The sequence below is a fragment of the Aspergillus foveolatus genome (assembly GCF_047715535.1).
Source record: "Aspergillus foveolatus strain CBS 279.81 unplaced genomic scaffold BDW70scaffold_1, whole genome shotgun sequence".
NCBI lineage: Eukaryota > Fungi > Ascomycota > Eurotiomycetes > Eurotiales > Aspergillaceae > Aspergillus > Aspergillus foveolatus.
In genome coordinates this window covers 1,491,585-1,510,977 of record NW_027396065.1, presented here as the reverse complement: position 1 = coordinate 1,510,977, position 19,393 = coordinate 1,491,585, and the positions used below count along the sequence as shown (strand labels likewise).

The following is a 19,393-nucleotide window of genomic DNA, read 5'->3' as shown; positions in this document are numbered from 1 at the left end:
TCCATGATGCCCATCAGTACCGACACGGTAGGAATATCCAGATGAGGGACCACCTGATTGCCGTTGGAATATTTAACTTCATCTCCCACGCAAAATGTGAAGACTCAGGAATGACATCCGCATCTCCAATGCCTGCGTTCGCTGAAGAATACAGCATCCACGTCTTCCCTGTCCATCCATTTTTTTGAGCGATCTCGTTCCGCGCGTTTTCCGGTGCTTTTAGTGCTTGCTCCGCTTCTCGGATCTGGAAGCTATTATCTGGTTTGATTTGTGGTGTCTAATAATCTGCTTCTACTGGAGCTGGTTTGCCGGCAGCGGTGCTCCTCGAAGAGACACAGGCGCAAGGGGAAATATATTTTCTAGGTTCACGCAGATCATGGAATCCGGTCCCAGCTAGCCATTAGTGGTTAGGAAGGCATCCAAGTGTGGGCGACCAGGTCGCTTCTTTCCTTCGCTGGCATCTATCCTGGCAGCTCTATGATGTTCCCCAATTAATTGCGAGCAACGTTGGCATCATATGTGAAGAGAAGAGGGAACTCCACCGCGACGACTGTAGTACCCCACAATTTCAGCTTCATCTTCGGCTTCTTTTTTTTTTTCCCCAGACCTTAAGGACAGTGGCCTTGTGCGAACTCGGTTGGGCAGTCCTGTGGAGTTGATGAACATTGACGGTATGCACAAACGATTTTCCAACTCCTGAAAGCGCTGAGGCCGGAAACCCTCAACGCGAGGCAAGGAGATTAAGCTGAAGTATCCTCACTCAAGGCAGCATCGTCTGTGGCGACGAGGCCTTGAACGCAGATCCGCAGATTATGGTTCCCTTCAACTTGATACTATCCTTAACAGGATAAGAGAGCCCTTCTAACAGCCTAGTTGGGAAACCTGCAGTCCTTCACGCATCAGATGCCATTGTGTCTTCCAACGCATAAGGCTTAAAAGTGGGATGGCACTTAAAGCGAGCCCATCTGCATCATAGACGCTGATCCTTCGCAGATACCCTGCCGCTAGTTCAATGCTTGTGGTCCATCTTATAGTCAGGGTTTCCTGGAGCTTGCTGATGCTGACGTCGATGAGACTGGACGAATGCAGGTCCTGTTAAGATTCCGATATTCGAATAGTTTCATTATTGCTGTGAAGGATACTATTATACCTTAAGGAGGCTTACGGATATCATTGCCGGCACAAGCATTTAAGTCGAATCCGACACCAGGCAAGTGACCAGGATGCAGTTTGGTTTTATCTTTAACTAAAAGTCATTTTATAGGACAATCAGCAAGCTCAAACCTCCCAGGGAAGTCAATGGACTGGGATAGGACCTTTTGAAGTAGCCAGAGAAACAGCCTAACAAGCCAATAATGCGTGAGAGTTCTCCCCCTGTTGTGGCTTCATAAGCCCCCAATTCAACACTCGCTTGATATTTTCCGAAGATTATCTTATTTCTACTTTTGATAACCATGCAAGGTGCAGCTACTCCGCACTAGGGTCATTTTAATGATGACACTGATGTAAGGCCCGCACAGCTTCCCGATTACTCCAACTGATATGCGCGTCGGATGGCCTACTTGAGCTAGCTAATCAGGTCTACTCCGGAAAGTTGGAGTACTCAGACCGTATCACAAGATAATTGGACAAAGCCACCGACATCCATGATCAACTTATTATCACCCAAGCGCGCCGCCCGGCACGAAGAAATCGGCCGCGTTTGACGGCCAAAGATAGTCCTAGATAACATCAGTCCTTTCCTATTGACGAGACTGATAAGGAGACTTGGCTTCAAAGACTATGATAAGGGTGATCGACTTAAAAGAAGGTCATGCTGGCGGATCCTGTCCGGAGACATTCTTTCTACCTTGCACTACTTCCCCAAGCTTGCTGGATCAGAGGATTGTCACTTATTGCACACAACGATGCATGACATCAAAGATGTGAAAGTTGAAGCACAAGATCAGCCCGGTATCGAAAAGAACAATGAGTTAGAGTCTGGAATAATTCAAGACATAGGAGCGCAGCTCTTTGCGGAGGCTGATCAACTTTCCGCCGAAGAGCTCGAGCGTGAAGGTGCCGAGGTGCGCAAGATTCTTGACAGGCGCGTTATGCCTATTGTGAGTTCTGACCTTCAGCACGGAGAAGTTTTGACTGACATGGTTCCAGATTTACTTGACATACTGCATCCAATTCTTAGGTGCGCATGGCATCCACCAATCTGGCTCCTAGAAGGTACTGGCTGACATCTGTGATCTAGACAAGCTCTCGCTGAACTATGCATCTGCATATACGCTGATACCCGATCTAGGCTTGGAAGGCCAGAGATACTCATGGGTTGCTGCAATCTATAACTTTGGGTACCTCGCCTTTGCCCTACCTTCAAATCTTCTTCTTCAGCGGCTGCCGCTTGCAAAATACATGGGAGCTTCGCTTCTGGTCTGGGCTGGTTTGGTAATAGCGCACGTTGGCGCAAAGAACTATGCCGGGATGCTGATATTGAGGTTTATTCTGGGAATGGCGGAAGCATGCGTAAGCCCTTGCAGTATGTTACATACCTACTTTCCAATACAGACAAGATCTTGCTAACGGGAGCAGTGATGAGCTTTACATCCATGTTCTACAAGCGATCGGAGCAGCCGCTACGCATGGCCATCTGGCTCTCTGCAAATGGGACAGCAACAATGGTTGGAGCGCTACTCGGCTTTGGCCTAGGCCATGTGCACAACACATCTCTCGAAAGCTGGAAGCTTATCTTCCTCGTCATCGGCCTCCTGAACCTCGTCACAGGGGTGCTTTTCCTCTGGCTCATACCCGACTCTCCCAACTCCGCCAAGTTCCTCACCCACAGACAACGCATCGTCGCAGTTCAGCGCGTCTCCGAAAACATGATTGGCATCAAAACGAAGCAGTTCAAGTTCGGCCAAGCCCTCGAACTCGTATATGACATCAAGGTGCTCTGCATCCTAGGCATGGGAATATCCTGCGGCGTCATCAACGGCGGCGTCTCCAACTTCGCTTCCTCCCTGATCAAGGGATACGGCTTCTCCGGCATCTACGCTACCCTCCTACAACTCCCCACAGGGGCAATCGAAGCTGTCGTCGTCCCCATATGCGGTCTCGTCTCCACATATGTCCGCGACTCACGCTGCATTGTGCTGGCGATCGTCTCCCTCATCCCCTTCGGCGGACTCTTAGGCATTCGCTTCACAGATCTCTCCCACCGCTGGACCCTCGTCGGCTGCACTTGGCTTCAATACATCATTGGTGCCCCTGTCATCATCTCCTGGAATCTTCTCTCCACTAACATAGCCGGGCACACGAAGCGCTCCATTGCCAACGGCCTCTGGTTCACGCTCTATGCGAGCGGGAACGTTGCGGGATCGAATATTTTCTTTGCAAACGAAGCCCCCCGATATTTCTCCGCTTTAACCGGGTTGCTGATCTGTTACGCGGGTATGATTGTGCTCGCTGGTGTTGCGTACGCCGTTATGAAGATTGAGAATGTAAGGCGGGACCGGAAGATGACTGCTGAGGAGAGCGTTATGAGGCAGGATAGGGCCGTTTTGGATGGGTTCAAGGATATGACGGATATGGAATCAAAGGATTTTCGTTATGCGCTTTAAGATGGCTCTCAGCGGTTTCATTCAGATTTTCATGATCAATTCCTAGGCGATTTATATTTTGGATACTTAAGACATAGATTTTTATGCGAACTTCAGCTTTAAGGTAAATTAACGGTTCATCGAACCAAGCTTTATTGTCATTAGCTCAATATAGACGGGAAGTCCATACCAAGCGCATCCCAGGCTGGCCAGTAAATGTCTATACCTGGTTAACTAACAATAGATCGGGCCGAAGATATATGTTAAGATCTAAAGTCGCATGGCGGAGCAACCTAGATGGCGAGAGATCACTGCGGTATCATAAAGCTTGTTTTTCTAACCAGAAGATGCGATGAAGAATGTTAAATCGAGAAGAGCGACGTTCACCTGAATCGTCTAGGGAAGTTGCAATGGATTTCTATCCGCCTGCGCTCCTGCGCTGCTTTTGCTAGACTGACAATTGGCTCAAGAAATCACACTGCCTTGCTGCTGTCGAGTAATATTACGCGTATAGTAAAGCCAAAGAAACATTCATTCAATCATATATACCTAACCAATAACCAATCTAGAGTGATTATATTAACAAAGAGAGACACAAGCGACAGTCTCACTCCTTCTGGATATACTTCGCAAAGATCTCTGACATGGCCTTCGCGCTCGCCTTGGGATATCTCTTCTGGTTATTTTCATAGTCGACGTACGTGACGCCGAAGCGGGTCTCGTAACCTTCGGCCCATTCAAAGTTGCTAGATAGCAGTGAGTCAGCATTGTTCGATAGTTCAACAGAACGAAAGTCGGTGGCGAGGTCAGGAACTCACTCCATCAAGCTCCAAGCCATGTAAGCCCTAACATTAACATTGTCGTAGGTGTACGCCTCAGCCATAGCATGTATATAGTCCTCAAAGTACTTCACGCGGAAATCGTCCTTCAGCAGCTGCTCAAGCGGCAAGTCGTTCTCGCCCTTCAGACTGGTCCCATTCTCGGTAACGTATATCTTTGGGCGGTCGTAGCGGTCGCTGAGCCACTTAAGGAGCTTGCGGAAACCTATCGGGGATGGTCGAAGCCAGGGCGATTGGGTCTCGGGGCCGACCCATTCGCCAGCCTTGTTCTGGAGCAGGAGCTCCAAGTTACCTGCGACGTCTGTCGGGTCCGGCTCGCCGGTTTTGGCGCGGATAAAGTTGGCGCAGTAGTGGTTCATGCCGTAGAAGTCGTTGCTACCCTTGACCAGGGCGACTTCTTCGGGGGTCCATTCCGGGAGGCGGTTGCCAAGTTGCTTTATCATACTTTCTGGGTAGCGGCCGAAGTAAATAGGGTCCGCGAACCAGGAGATAGCGAATTCAATCTTGCGGGGAGCAGCTTCGACGTCCGCGGGGTTTTCAGGGTCCCAGGGTTCAGCCCAGTCGCCTATTCTCCGTTAACTTGAGGCTATAATTATGGAGAAGAGGCGTAAGACGCACCATTGAGAGTTATACCAATCTCACCACCGTCACGAGCCTTGAATTCTTCGCGGTAGATCTTTACGGCGGTGCCGTGGGCAACAAGGATGTTGTGACCTACAATCCAGGGTTCGGTTGAGCCATCACCTTCGGGGTTCTTGCTTCGATCACTGGTCCTGCCAGGGGCGAATTGGCCGACATTGTAGCCGAGGACGCTGCTGCACCATGGCTCGTTGAAGGTAATCCAGTATTTCACCTTCGGGCTCAGTGCATTGAAAATGATACGGGCGTAGTTGGCATAGTCGGCGACAAACTCCTCCTTGTTCAGCAAACCACCATAGCGTTTGTCCAGCTCCTCCGGGAGATCCCAATGAAACAATGTCACAAGCGGTGTAATCCCAGCAGCTAGTAGGTCGTCCACGAATTTGACGTAGAACTGCAGGCCTTTCTCGTTAATAGGGTCATTTCGGCCTCCAAGAGGAATGACGCGGGACCTAGACACGAACCGGACAAGATCAGCATCCCAATGTCTGATGTCATATCGAAAGGCAAACTGACCATGAGATAGAGAAGCGATAGGCCTTGGCTTGACACTGCTTCAACAGATCGATATCTTCGTGGGTACGATGGTACGAGTCGCAGGCCACGTCGCCGTTGGCCCCGCCAGCAATTTTTCCTGGTTTCTTGCAGAAAGTGTCCCAGATGGAAGGCCCGCGGCCATCTTCATTGACGGCGCCTTCGATCTGATAACTGTGTCGGCAATAAGATCTCATGTAAGCCAATGAACGGGATTCATGACGTCAGAAAGCTTACCTTGCGGTTGCGAATCCCCAAAGGAAATCCGAAGGAAGAACGGGGGGGTCTACAGAGCCCATGGTATGTATTATGAGAGGGGGACGGAAACTCGAGGACTGGCCGTGAGGACGAAGAACAACGGTGGAAGGGGCACCAGATATGTGCACCAAGAGAGATACCGAGCCATGGAAATTCGAGTTATGTAAATATTTTAAATCCTCACCGCTGCAGTTGGTTTCTACGTCGGTCAAGGAGCCCTCCGCGAGCGTTGAGGTGCATGTCCGTATTCGAAGACGGCGGAGCGCCCGGGCTGGATCAGGCGGCGGCAGTGAAAACCATTGGAACCGCTGAGCGTTGAAGCAGAGTGCAAGGCAAGACGAGATCCTGGTCCAACCAGATCGAGATTATTTTGTTCCTGGCGCACAACCAAAGCCCTCAGGTAAACGACCGTGGCGGCTGTACGGGCCGTTCGCCGTGCCCGAAAGGGAAAGGTCACGGTTGCCCTAAGACAAGCACGAAAACGGAAACTCATACCATTGCGCCTTGCCTATGTAGAAAAAGTACATACAGTCGCTCGTGCTGTTATTTGCAATGCGCCCACTACACCTATAGAATCTCGCTCCGAAACTCCGCCTAAGGCTCAGACAATCCCTTCGCAATGCAGGACAAGAAAGTGGATACAAGGAAAACGACACGAAACAGCCAACAAAAACAGCATCCCGTATGCCAAGGAGCCGCTTCATATATCCTCCACACCGTCCATCTCATCTGCATCAGCCTCATCCCCGTCCAGTGTAACGCCGTTGAGGGTTAGTTGCGACGACCGTTTCAGTTCACGGCCACTGCCAAGGCCATCATCTGCTCCCAATGTTCCAACAAGCTCCAACTCTGGCCCTGCGACTATGCGACCCTCCATATCAACAACCTCGCATAGATCGATTATGCTCTCTCTGCTGAGAGACTTGAAACCGTCAGTCCGGACGACGCGTCCCCAGTGGTTGAGGCAGAACTGAGCGGCTCGCCTCATCAGCCACTCTTCATTCGTACGTCCTGCCCGGTCCCATATGATTGCGGCATTTTCCACGTCTAACTCGCGCCCTAAGCGGCTGACGCAGAGGAGACGTAAGCGAGGCAGATCATAAAGATTGGCCATTACAAGCATCCCCGCAACATCAATGATATCTGCGCAGTACTCCGGATGGCCGGCGATGCTGTCTGTGTAAAGATAGTAGAGGAACGCACGGACAACGGAGTAGGGTTCAGGGATATGCATCCGATTCGTGTGATACTCAACCATCTGTGCGGAATATAGCCGCTTGAAATGTGGCCACCTCAACTGCAGGATAAGTTTGTGCACGTGGATCGGAGGAGACGTGGCTGCATTCTCGGGGAGGAAAGTCGAGGTGGACCTCTCCGAAAATCCGTCTTCAGCATTACTATCAGTGTAGATGTAGTCATCTGAGTTGGCGGTTATCGTAAAATCTGCCCCGCTGCCTGACTCAGGTGGTTTATCAAAGGCAGTTGATAGGTCTGCCCCTAAGCCAGAGAGGGGACCTACTTGTGTCCGCCCAAGAACCGCCGCTTTCCTAGGGTCGGGTGACAGGGCCGACATCTCATTTCCTAGCAAACCGTACCTTTCTAACTCAATCGACAGAATTTGAGACATGTGATTCTCATCGCCGCTGCCGGGGGTGCTGCCGGGATCTAGGCTGCATCCGAGTAACCATGCCTTTGTGCCACTCGGATCCACTGTGAGGTAGTGCCATCGATAGCCGGGTCTGAAAATCTCCTGCCCATCCACCAGTCTCTGCCATCGCGCAGAATCAAGTTCCAAGGAGGATAGATTGCAGTCACGGATGGGTGTGGTTTCAGACGGAGTAATGAGGTCCAGTAAGACACCGGATGCGAACGCCTGGAAGTGAGTCCCGGAGAACAGTGATGGCACATTGGGACCTGATTTGAATTGAAGACAAGAGATGGAGCCTGGGGCGATGGATTTTCTCCGGCTAGCATTACGAACCTGCACACTTGCAGAATTCGCAGCGTAGCTCCCGGACCGGCCGGGAAGCTGCTGACCCATGTTACTGTATATATTATTATCTAAACTGTGAGCTGCATTGCCAATCCTCGCGGGGGTGTCCATGGTACCTTGATGGTCTGGCGTCCCCGAAGCTGGAATAGCCTGTAGATCTAACCACCAGATATCTGTGGTCTTTTCCATATCTGGGTCAAGTCCACCAAAAGTCCAGAGGCGGCCGCCCCAAACCCAGGCTAAGTGGTCAAAGCGAGCCGTGAATTTCCAGGGTCGAGACCATGTCCAAGTTTTGAGATCCAGGTAGAACATGTCGTCAAGAATGCCGCTGGATTCCGAACCTCCTAGAATGAACAATTTGTCCTCATAGATAACGGCGGCATGGCGAGCTCTTCCCCGAGGGATCTGCCCCCGAACTTCAGGTTGCGTCCAAGTGGAAGTAGGAACGTCGAAGATGATCACGTCCGATAAGTATTCACCATGCTCATTTTCCCCGCCAAAAACGATTAATTTGTTATCTTGATAGAGATTTGCCGTGTGGCCTAAGATATAGGTAAAGTTAGTCCATCAAGTATTGGAGTCTCTCGTCTAAAAAGACGCATTGAGTCTGCGGAATGGACATACCCATGCGTACACCCGGAATATCGCCATAGTTGTCCACTAGATCCCAACGAAGAGTTTTCAAATTCAACCGTAGGACATGATTGTAAACTGTGGAGTTGCCCGAAGTTAGTTCATATATCAACAGCTGACTAGCAAAAGCAAGTCCACGGCTTATGAACCTTCATCTGTATACTGGTCAAATCCGCCAAAGGCGTAGATCTGATCGTTGCCGCAATAGGTTACCGAGGCATTAACCAGGCATGCGGGAACATGGCCCTGAACATTGTGGATGCTGGGTCGTGATTCTGCACTGCCTCGAGAACGATTCTTCGAGCACGGGGGCATCAGAACTGCGCTCTGGGGTAGCGATGACTGCGGAGCGGGGGTAGAGGCGGCCATCAGACGTCTATGCGACAGCGGGCGATGGGGAGAGAAGTGGGTCTGGTGGAATTCAGGCCGATATGGGCCTAGAGATGCCGCGATGGAGGCGAGCTGTATGTACAGGGGTTCAGGTAATCGACTAGCGGCTCAGTATAGTCATTCATGAAGATTGTCAAAAACCTTAGTCTTGAAGTTGGAGTTGGTAGCGGGCAGATGGGTTCCATGCATCACTGGCCACGAGGAAGTGACGTAGAAGGTATGGGGCGAGACGGTGTTCTATGTACACAAAATCAGAAGACTGGGCTAGATATCGAGATAGAAATAGGTTCCATCCGATCAATCTCCCAAGTTCCGACCTGCAGAAGTATTAGGAGAAGAGCGAGGGGCCGGTTGAAGGTTGGCTCAGAAGCAAAGAGCGCCAAGACAATCGGGAAGAGCCGCACTCGCCACTTATCACGTGATATATTTCTGTTTCCCTGCCAACGTTTGTTTACTGCTAGTCACCCATTTCAGGGACTATACTGGTATATATTCTCTGTTCTCTGCCCTCAGCTCTCCTCTCTTCTCTTCTACACTTCCTTTCCCCCTTACCTTACTGCTATCTGCTTACTCTGCATTCCATATAAGCTCAGTCGGTTTTCTTTGCATTGCATATTGCCGCATCTTAGCTGGCTCGTGTCTTTGGTTACCGTCCTCCGCATGGTTGGGTTGACGACAACCTGAAGCTCGAAAAGACTTTACGTTTCGCTGTTCAAAAAGTTCTGTAGCACAATATTCTCAGCATGGCTACTCCTCTGGTATCTACACCAGTGAAGACCCATCATGGGATCTTCTCGACCAAGATGGCTGGCGGCCGCATGCCCCTCACACCAAGTCCCGGCGGACGGAGGGACAGTGTCGCCTCCAACAACTCCTCACCTTTCACTCCTCCGCGTCTTGAATCTGAAGCAACAAAAGAGCAAGCTCGCTCTGTCTACGGCGGCAACCTTTCCTCATACTTTGCGAAATCCGTTTCCCGCACGTCTCGCGCCTACCGCGAATCCCCCAAGTCCAACATTGCCCGTGTCCGCAAGTCTCCCAAGCATCTTGAGCTGGGTGTCTCAGAATGGTCACTGACCGGTACGGGCCCTTCGTCCAACCAGACACCTCCAAAGGAACGTCTACGCAAGGAGGTTCCTAGCCGCACCCGGGCGGGTAAAACGACCGTCCGTATTTCCCATAACGCTGGAGATAGGTTTATCCCAAATCGCAGCGCAAGTGAGGGTTTAGTGACTGCCGGCGCGGCTAAGCCTGAGGAGACCCAGAGGCCCAAGACCAGCAGCGGTGATAAAGGGTCTAGCGTACTCGCGAGTGCGGCGAGTGCTTTTGATATCGGTGGTCGCGGAACCGACGAAGATCTTACTACAGCTTTGGAGAATCTCGGCCTAGATGATGACGACAACACTTCTTCTTACTCAAAGCCGGCCCCAGACGCCGTTGCCTACGAGTCATCATTGGCCAATGCCTGTGGAGTCAACTTAAATACTCGTATCCTCGCCTTCAAGCCGCCGCCTCCTGAGTCGTCGAAGCCGATTGATCTGCGTGCTCAGTACAACCGTCCCCTCAAGTCCACCAAGTCTAACTCGGCTCAGTTCCGCCGAAGAGTCCAGACCGCTCCAGAACGTGTTTTGGACGCTCCTGGCCTTCTTGACGACTACTACCTCAACCTCTTGGATTGGAGCTCTGGAAACCAAGTTGCAATCGGCCTAGAGCGAAATGTCTACGTCTGGTCTGCTGATTCCGGGTCCGTTAGCTGCTTGCTAGAGACCTCTCCCGATACATACATCAGTAGTGTAAAGTGGAGTGGGGACGGCGCCTACGTTGGCGTTGGCCTCGGTACAGGTGAAGTCCAGATCTGGGATGTCGAAGAGGGCACCAAGCTTCGCAGTATGTTCGGACATGAATCAAGGGTTGGCGTAATGGGCTGGTCCAAACACACCTTATCAACCGGTGCTCGCAGCGGTCTTGTTTTCAACCACGATGTTCGCATTGCTCAGCACAAGGTCGCCGAGCTTGTCTCGCACACATCCGAGGTCTGCGGTCTGGAGTGGAGATCTGATGGTGCTCAGCTTGCCACAGGCGGCAACGACAACTTGGTCAACATCTGGGATGCTCGATCATTGAGTGCCCCCAAATTCACTAAAACAAACCACCGCGCAGCAGTCAAGGCTCTTAGCTGGTGCCCCTGGCAACTCAACCTCCTCGCCACGGGTGGTGGTTCCTACGACCGCCACATCCACTTTTGGAACACCACCACCGGTGCTCGCACCAACAGCATCGACACTGGCTCTCAGGTTACCAGTCTCCGATGGAGTAACCACTACCGCGAGATTGTCAGCTCAAGCGGCTTCCCCGATAACTCTCTCAGCATCTGGAGCTACCCAACTCTAGTCCGCAACATTGAGATCCCCGCTCACGAAACCCGTGTTCTGCACAGCTGCCTTAGCCCCGATGGCCAGCTTCTAGCTACTGCAGCGGCCGATGAGAGCTTGAAGTTCTGGAAGGTCTTCGAGCGCAAGCCCGGAACCAGCGCCTCCGCCTCTCGCGAGGGCGGCGTTGGAAGTAAAGCGCAGATGACCAAGTCGATGACTATTCGGTGATATGGCTTATCTTCTTCAGTTGTATAGGTAGCTGGCATGCCTTAATTAATAATTCTCTATCTTTGGGTTTTCTGCGGCATGGAGTTTGGTGTCCAGAGGCGTTGTATTTAGGTTGACGTATATTGCATTCTAAAATTCCTAATTCACCTCGCATCATCGATTGATCTCGTTCCCTTCTACTGTAGACGCTGGAAATCGTTCAACGAGGCAGCCCTGCAGTTTACTCAATCCACTCATAATCCGGAAAATAGGTGTCATGAATCCTCCTGGCATACTCCCTCGTCACAGGCAGTCCCATCACCAACTCCTTCGTCTTTGGTCCACTAAAACATCAAGTCAGTCAATGGCAATTCAACTCCTCCATCAGGCCAAGAAGAACCGCAACATACGCTTCGCATATTAGAGCCGAAACCACAAACCCAAACACTGTCGCGTCAGCCTCAGTGGGCGTTTCGCCACCTAGCACCCAGAACGGACCAGCACGGCCCTGCGCCTTCACCTTGGACGCGACGAGTAAGTCATTCACGGCTCCCCAAGCCTCCTCGCGGAATTTCTCGATTTCGTCTGCCGAATAGCGCCCCGTTCCTTGGCCATGTAGAGTCTGCACGGTTGAGCGGTATATGATCAAACCAACGAGTACTCTAATCGGGTAGGGGATAGCGTTGAGAACGTGGTCGCGCATGGTGTAGTAGTTTTCTGTCCATCTTTCGCGGGTCTATTGGGAAATCATTAGCCAGACACCTACATCCCGTAGCATATGACTGGTGAGAGCCAGGAATACATTATAGAAATACAACTTATCCTCCAGTAAAGCACGAGCGGCTAGATCGTGTGCTCGATCTGAACGCGATAAGCCAGCGTTTAAATCTTGGAGAATTCCACGCTCAATCAGATGCTTGATGATGAGGGTTGAATCACCAATGCTAGCTGGGGTGCTGCCAGCATCGCCATCGGTGATTTCGATATAGGGGATTTTGCCTTTCGGTGCTGTTTTGACAGACCCGGAGGCTGTTTTATATGGAACCCCGGCGAAGCGTAGCCTGGCTTCGAGTTTGACTACAAAGGGGGACCAGACGTAGCGGTTTGGTTCGAGCCAGCCGCGGTAGAGAGTGAGGTTCAACATATCTGGACTTAGATTACAACAGAGAGCTAGGATACGGGAATTTACTTTAGTTAAAGTATTTATAGGCAAATGGGAATGGTTATTGGAAAACCGCCGGACGCGCCTTTTTTGGCCCCCAGTAAGCCACAATTCAAATTGAAACAAGACAAATAACTTACTTTGGGAAAATTTTAGTTAGCTTAGTTCTAAGTAGTTTCTAAGTGAAACTCTGAGTGAGCTCATTGAGGTGAAATATTGAGGTTCTAATAGCTTCGATATGCGCTCTTCACAAAGCGAATTAACTGAAGGCGGGCGTCGAGTATTTATAACAAAGTGGCGCTAAATGCTGAGTCATCCGACTGAGGGAGACGCGGATTTCGCCCGGCAACGACGACTTCGCCTTACCAACACCTCGCCCTATTATCGTCCGTTTCCTTTGCTTCCTGCCACCGGATTACCCTTTAGGTATTATATATCTTGTGAGAACCACCTTGCTCTGCCGGGGTTGTCACTATCTACGAAAGAGAACTAGTCCTGGAGATAAGATATAGTGATCGTTTGGGGAGTCAGCCGCCGCAATCTCGCAAGCCCGTATCGTCGACCGCTGCGACGAGGAGCTATTTTGGCAATAAATCGAGCAACAACCATCTCATAAATTTCTAAGCTTGCATTTGGCTTTCTTTTACCTTTTTCGTTAGAGAGTGAGCGAAGAAAACAATTTACAGACCTTCCTGCTGTCCCTTGACCCGACAATAAGCAGCCATAACTCCCCCTTGGAGGAGTCATCATGTCGAACCAACTGGTGGTGAGTGCCATATTAACACGGCCTGACCTTACCTCAGCACGAGGTATCGAACGCTTTTTGTCGATATCTCTCCGTTCTTGCTGTTGCAAAGATGTGTGCTAAACCAGGGCATCTCGCAGGGCACGGTATTCGAGCGTGTCATCCAAGAGGTGTGCGATGCATCGCAGGTGGATTTCGAGGAAAGCGGCGTCGACCAGCAGACCCTTTCAGACTTGAGAAAGGTAAATAACTTTTTTTTTTTTTTTTCTTTTCCTGTTCAAACCGATGAATATCCCCTGATGGGGCCAGATCTGGGCGAAAGCGGGGGGAGGCCGAGAGGTGCGGGAGGCGGTGTTGGTGCTGGGGAAGCGCCTGCTTAAGAACCTCTTTTTATATGCGCCTCAGGCCGCCAAGCCACCTTCCTCAGCGCGTCTGCTTCCCCTCCGTTCCAACTACTAATCTCGCATCTCCCCCGTTTTTGACACAGATTCTCGTGCACCATCGTCGTCACTCCTGTTACTCACTTTGCTTCCATTACTTTTTTTAAATCGTCGCATCTTCTGTGGTCGCTAATATCCTAGCAGAGCTGGCAGAAGAAACTCTCCTCTCTGGGCGTCGCCCATTTCCCATGGGATCCTGCTCCCCCACAAGCACCAGCTCAACCCCAGAACCAACAGGTACTTCCCCCTACTGCGACGGTTCCGTCGAACGCTCCCCGCCCTCCTCAAGCCTCCGTGCATCAGCAGCAACACATTCCAGCCCAACTGTCACATACTCCGCACCCACAACTACAAAATCCACATGTGTCGCATCCACAGTCTATGCCTCACAACGGGCCGCCCCTTCAGGCTCAAACTCCAGTCGGAGCTAATGGCGGCCACCCCATGGGACACTCGCCACAAATAAAGATAGAACCGGGTGTCAATGGCCATCCTGCGTTACCTCCCATGAGCCATATGATGGCTGTCCCGCCGAATGCGCAGTCAGCGCGCGAACGCGCAACCAACTTGATTCAGCAGAGGTATGGCGCAGCGGCCGCCAACTCGGTCAGTCAGATGCAGGCACAGTCACAATCACCTATGGGATTACCGCGCCCTTCTAGCATGCAGCAGATGCAGCAGATGCAACAGATGCAACAGATGCCGAATGGTCAAAACCCTCAAATCAAGCAAGAAACAGGCTACCACCCTGTATCACACCCGTCTGTAAGCAATGCCCAAACCGACGGTACCGCTAGCGATGCGTTATTCGAATGGAAGGCAGAAGTCACGCGGAGTCGTGAGGCTGCTCAGGACGGAGAGGGCGACAGAGCGCTTCGAAATCATCTTAAGCAACAAATGCTCCGGCTTGAAGGAGGCGGTCTGATGGTTCCTCTGGATGAGCGCGAATCCCAGCCGAAGGCTCCGCGTTTCGCCTCTGCTGGTTCGTCGGGGTCGAAAGCTCAGTTTGACGGCCCAGGGGGCGATGACACAAAGGAAGAAGACGATGAGGACGCCATTAATTCTGACCTTGATGATCCTGACGACCTGGTTGCTCAAGATGACGAGGATGATGACGCCGTCGGACAAGTCATGCTTTGCACGTACGACAAGGTCCAACGTGTCAAGAACAAGTGGAAATGCACTTTGAAGGATGGTATTTTGACCACAGGAGGCAAAGAGTACGTTTAAATCCTTCTATCTATTGGCCCAAACTTCCATTAACTTTCACCAGATACGTCTTCCACAAAGGCCAGGGCGAGTTTGAATGGTAAATGTTATGCCCTTCTTCAAGTCACGGTTTCCCCAATTTTTTTACTTTTTTCATTCCTCATTTTCCTTGCCCATACCCTCCTGGACTTGTAAAATCCCCTACCAGTTTGTTTGCCGCTTCTTCCTCCAAACCAAAAGCAACCGGTCATATACTCAACAGTAACCTAAACGATCGGAGCAATTATTGGGCGTCGCTTCGCTCAGTGAATCTTGCTTTACTTTTTTACGAAAATGAAACGAAACATCAACCCCATATATCCACAGCAAACCAAATGTTCCCATCTTGGCCGTTCGCTTTGATTCCTTACTGGTTCGTTATCTTGCCGACCGGAGGGATCATGTTTTCTCCTGACTGGTTTGGTGAATGGCGCTTGTGCAGGCGGACGGTGGTTCTCTTCCCATGGCTTGTGTACTAGAAGTATCTACCAAACTAAACTAAACAGTTCAATGTCTCAACGGGCAAAGTTTGCGTATCGTTACTGTATGTATAAGCCATGCTGAGCGACGGAAATTAATTGGAAACAAGGTCCTACCAAATCATGTAGTGCACCGTCTCCAACACCGGAATCCGTAGTCCGTATCCTGGTACGAGCAAAGTCTTGGAAGGTCTTTAATGAAGCAGGCGAATCTCAACTTTTTTTTTCTCTGAAAACTTTTCCTGTCTCTAACATCCGCACCAACCAGAGCATGGTAAGAAAAACCCTGTAAGAGGGTTGGGAACTCAGATGGTAATAGCAATATTTCTATCAGAAAATTAAAACGCCAGGTTATCAAACAGGGTCAAACACAGACAAGTAAACAAAACTAGATCTCCAATACACCGTGTAAAGTTAAGAGAGGCACGAGAATGCGGAATAGCCATACCAAACAGAGATCGAAGCAAAGCCAAGGTGAGTCACAAAAGTGTCTAATCGCAAACAGCGCCGACGGGAAAACCATTTAGTCGTTCGCCAGGAGACAAGTGTAGCGAGAACACCAGACCTAGGTAGGTGGCCCAAAAAACACAACCCAACCTAACCTAAACTCATCTATCCCGTCGTTCTCTCGCCTTCGGCCGGTTCTTCAATGCCGGTTCTTCAATGAACATTGAAAGAAGTGTAGATGGTAAGAAAAGAACCGAATCATATGTCATCTGGAAATCCGCAGAAGCCAGGAGCGAAGAACAGCAAGGCAGCGCGAGAACGCAAGAAAAAAGAAAGCTGAAAAAAAGAAGAGGGCAAAAGTATGATGGAAGACGAATGATAGAATCAGACTGGTCTGTTCTAGAAGCACCGAAAAGCCGTGAAAGGTCTCGAAAGTCGTTTAAGGGTATCGTCAGACCCAGAGAGCCACTTCGTTATGAACCACTCTTGACGGCAATCATACCAAATAAACTCCAAACCACCAAACCGGTCATTAAATCGTATTGTCGCGCAATTAGGCCGTAGATATTCATATAATCGAAACGGTAAGGGCAGGCAAAAAGTTGGGACTCGAAAATGGAGTCTATAAAAGACCTTCTTCGCCAATGCCAGGTAAGCCCGCCCCGGCAACATTGATGTTTTGTCCCTGCATGACTCCACCGCCATAGTTGAGACTACGCGCGGCAGCAAGCTGGAAATCAGGGTTGCAAGGAGGCGAGTGCGACTTGTGATATTTGAGGCCGTTCAAGTTCTTGTAGCGCTTGCCACAGACTTCGCAGCGGTATGGTTTCTCTTTTTCCATGCCGAGAGTTCCTGGGTAAGGAGCGGATGTTTCGGGATTGACAATCGAGAAGGTGCCATCTGCATTGTCATGTAACTGCTGGTTGTTGTGACCATGCTAAATAAGTAGTTAGTGACATTGCAGTACCATATCTGTTGGAGACAACTCACAGCTTTATGATACTTCAATCCATTCTGATTCTTGTACGCCTTCTCACATCCGATGACTGGACACCGGTAAGGTTTAGGCTCTTCGTTCGGAAGGATAGAAGTGGTGTCAGGAACGCCTGCCAGTAGTTGCTGCTCGCGTATCCGCCTAGCAATGTCACTGTTGGGACCGTACTGCGCTCCACTGAGCTTGAAATGGGCGTTAGACTGGTTTATTCCGCCAGTGGGGCTGAAGAGTCGTTTGGCAGGCTCATCGATACACAGATCCACCATATCATTATTTCCGGTGAATCTCGAGAATTGCGGCTGGCCCTGCATCATTGCATTCTGCATAGATAATTCTCCAAATGGACCGATCATGCTGTCGTCTAGCTCCGCAGGCGTTCCTGGAGTCGAGGAGTCGGGTGTGCCGCGGAACTGTGAGTTCTGAAGGGGGTTCGGCATCAGAGTCGGAGTATTGACAGAAGAAACAGTGGGGTTATTCTGCAATGAGAGCGGAAGGCCGGTTGCAACTGGGGTTCCCGGTTGAGAACTCTTAAAGCCCTGGTGGCTTGGGAGCATGGATAAATTCAAATTAGGCACTCCACGATTCGGGGTTCCAAATCCTCCTTGAGTCGGATCCCGAGATTGCGGCGTGAAGAACTGGGATGACGCATCGGTATCGTCCATTGCATCATCCAATTCCATATCGTCAATAGTGTCCATGTCGGAATGCTGCTGTGGAGTGTGGGACTGGTTCATCTTCCGTTGCATGTCGAACGCCCTGTCTGGCTGTAAACCTCGGTTCTGGTTATTGTTCTGTTGATTTTGCTGTGCAATGGCCGCAGCCGCGAGAGCGGCGCGATTATCGGTCTGGCTCGGCCGGTGACCTGATTTCGTGGCGTGCGCTTCTTCATAGTGTTGTAACAAGTCATGAAGGGTAGGCAGAGTCACACCGCAGCAGGAAAAGTCACGCATGAAGTTCGCTTCGAGTTTGGGCAGATAAGAAGACGAATGGAAGGAAGGTGACTGGAAAGTAGTGAAAGGAGAGGTGCCGGCCATGATGATGCTGCAGTCAATCCAAGTCAGCATGCGGTCATGGGCACCGACGTATGAAGACACCAACTTACTCATCGCGAATCCAGCTGCCAACAGAGACACCACCCCAGCTCATACCGCCCACCAAGCTTCCTGCTAACGACTCACGGCGTTGTTGATTCCGGTTTGAGCCGGACATTGAGATAGGTTTAGTACCATTTCCCCATTGTGTCGAAGCCGCCCCGATCGAGTCTTTACGAGGCGCAGATGCCTTGAACATACTGATCGGTACACCGTTGGCATGAGATATACTGCCTGTGCGCTCAGTGTTACCGGCTTTTTGAAGAGCTGATGTGAGGTTCGAAGCCTGCTGTCCCGGCGGCGAGACCGAGGTCTGCCGAGTGGCGATGTCGATCGGCGTGGTTGTATTCATCATGTTATCTTGTCTGTCAGAAGGCCAGAATCGAAGGAACGTAAGATTGATGAGTTAAGTGAATATGGAGAGCAGGGAGATTCGATGTTGTCTGTTTAGGCGCAATGAAGGAGAGTGGTGTTATGGGACAAGCCACGATAGGTTAAGTCCTTCTACTGACCGATCCGCGCGACAGCAAGCCAACCAGAGCCGGAGCGAGCTTGCGACGAGCACTTGGAGACCAGTTCAAGGGAAGATAATAATAGTCGGAAGGGAGAGGAAGGTCAGAGGAGCAGAAGATGAGAGGGTTCAATGTCTCATCAAGAGCACGCGCGAAAGTCCACCTCGGAAACTGTCCCGCTTGCAGTGACGAATTCGGGAGTGGCGGGACGTATCAAATCACCCCTCCAGTCTCTATGACGGATCCCGGAAAATAGACGAGGCGGAATAGCGCCGGCGAAAACGGTGAAGACGGTGAAGACGGGCTAATAAAGTCGTGCCTATAGTCACCGGACTTCAACGACAAAAGTAAAGCGAAGAGAAGGTACGAAGGTGGTGGTTGCCAACGGAAATTATTATTATGGTTGAAGTCGACTCGAAACGCTAAGAGGAGCCGGCGCTAGTTGATTCGCCCAATACGCCCGTATTACCATTCACCAGCATCCACCGCTCACCTGGATAGCTTCACAGTGCCTCGATTCGCTGCGAGCGGACTTGGATGCTGTGAGTCACTTCCCTGAGTATCAGATCTCAAGGCTTCCTAGCATACAGGATAGAACTGTCCCGGAAGCTACCTGCGTCTCTGGGCTCTGAGGAGATTACGTACAGTAGACGTGAACTCTATGTAATGATGTATAGTGAACCTAAAGGTGGAGTCATCCATCGGCCTAAGGGCCTCTAGTGTGCTTCCAGAATGCCCTTAGGTATTAGGTAACGAGTACTCGGCGTTTCATACACTTTCCCGCACCAGCCCAGTAACCACTGAGTTTACAGAGCAGGCCCCG

The 19,393-nt window shown here is 50.8% G+C and overlaps 7 protein-coding genes across 7 annotated transcripts; 3 read left to right on the top strand and 4 right to left on the bottom strand.

Annotated features, from left to right (window-relative positions):
• Positions 1-1,423: 1,423 nt before the first annotated feature.
• Positions 1,424-3,608, top strand: BDW70DRAFT_165655 (putative MFS allantoate transporter; the record flags this gene model as incomplete). The annotated part of the gene is made up of 4 exons (XM_073741798.1): positions 1,424-2,102; positions 2,152-2,182; positions 2,243-2,527; positions 2,581-3,608. Exons 1-4 carry the CDS (start codon positions 1,908-1,910, stop codon positions 3,606-3,608), a joined length of 1,539 nt encoding a protein of 512 aa, XP_073601454.1. The 5' UTR covers positions 1,424-1,907.
• A 586-nt stretch (positions 3,609-4,194) lies between these two features.
• BDW70DRAFT_165653 (glycoside hydrolase superfamily) lies at positions 4,195-5,898 on the bottom strand (the record flags this gene model as incomplete). Its single annotated transcript, XM_073741797.1, has 5 exons — positions 4,195-4,333; positions 4,406-4,991; positions 5,045-5,517; positions 5,582-5,773; positions 5,837-5,898. The coding sequence occupies 5 exons, from the start codon at positions 5,896-5,898 to the stop codon at positions 4,195-4,197; spliced, it is 1,452 nt and encodes a 483-aa protein (XP_073601453.1).
• A 436-nt stretch (positions 5,899-6,334) lies between these two features.
• On the bottom strand, positions 6,335-9,221 carry BDW70DRAFT_126381 (Kelch motif domain protein). The gene is made up of 3 exons (XM_073735083.1): positions 8,633-9,221; positions 8,475-8,561; positions 6,335-8,392 (listed from the first exon to the last, which is right to left on the bottom strand). Exons 1-3 carry the CDS (start codon positions 8,850-8,852, stop codon positions 6,558-6,560), a joined length of 2,142 nt encoding a protein of 713 aa, XP_073601452.1. The 5' UTR covers positions 8,853-9,221; the 3' UTR covers positions 6,335-6,557.
• Positions 9,222-9,419: 198 nt separating this feature from the next.
• On the top strand, positions 9,420-11,557 carry BDW70DRAFT_126380 (WD40 repeat domain-containing protein). Its single transcript, XM_073735082.1, has one exon. It carries the CDS (start codon positions 9,617-9,619, stop codon positions 11,471-11,473), a length of 1,857 nt encoding a protein of 618 aa, XP_073601451.1. The 5' UTR covers positions 9,420-9,616; the 3' UTR covers positions 11,474-11,557.
• A 26-nt stretch (positions 11,558-11,583) lies between these two features.
• On the bottom strand, positions 11,584-12,881 carry BDW70DRAFT_6856 (glutathione S-transferase family protein). Its single transcript, XM_073744580.1, has 4 exons — positions 12,755-12,881; positions 12,255-12,699; positions 11,863-12,188; positions 11,584-11,796 (listed from the first exon to the last, which is right to left on the bottom strand). The coding sequence occupies exons 2-4, from the start codon at positions 12,594-12,596 to the stop codon at positions 11,694-11,696; spliced, it is 771 nt and encodes a 256-aa protein (XP_073601450.1). The 5' UTR covers positions 12,597-12,699; positions 12,755-12,881; the 3' UTR covers positions 11,584-11,693.
• BDW70DRAFT_126376 (transcription initiation factor IIA large subunit) lies at positions 12,823-15,617 on the top strand. The gene is made up of 4 exons (XM_073735081.1): positions 12,823-13,380; positions 13,500-13,601; positions 13,944-15,019; positions 15,073-15,617. Exons 1-4 carry the CDS (start codon positions 13,363-13,365, stop codon positions 15,110-15,112), a joined length of 1,236 nt encoding a protein of 411 aa, XP_073601449.1. The 5' UTR covers positions 12,823-13,362; the 3' UTR covers positions 15,113-15,617.
• A 949-nt stretch (positions 15,618-16,566) lies between these two features.
• On the bottom strand, positions 16,567-18,796 carry BDW70DRAFT_6832 (zinc-coordinating transcription factor SFP1). Its single transcript, XM_073744579.1, has 3 exons — positions 18,070-18,796; positions 16,964-18,008; positions 16,567-16,910 (listed from the first exon to the last, which is right to left on the bottom strand). The coding sequence occupies exons 1-3, from the start codon at positions 18,411-18,413 to the stop codon at positions 16,596-16,598; spliced, it is 1,704 nt and encodes a 567-aa protein (XP_073601448.1). The 5' UTR covers positions 18,414-18,796; the 3' UTR covers positions 16,567-16,595.
• Positions 18,797-19,393: the final 597 nt, after the last annotated feature.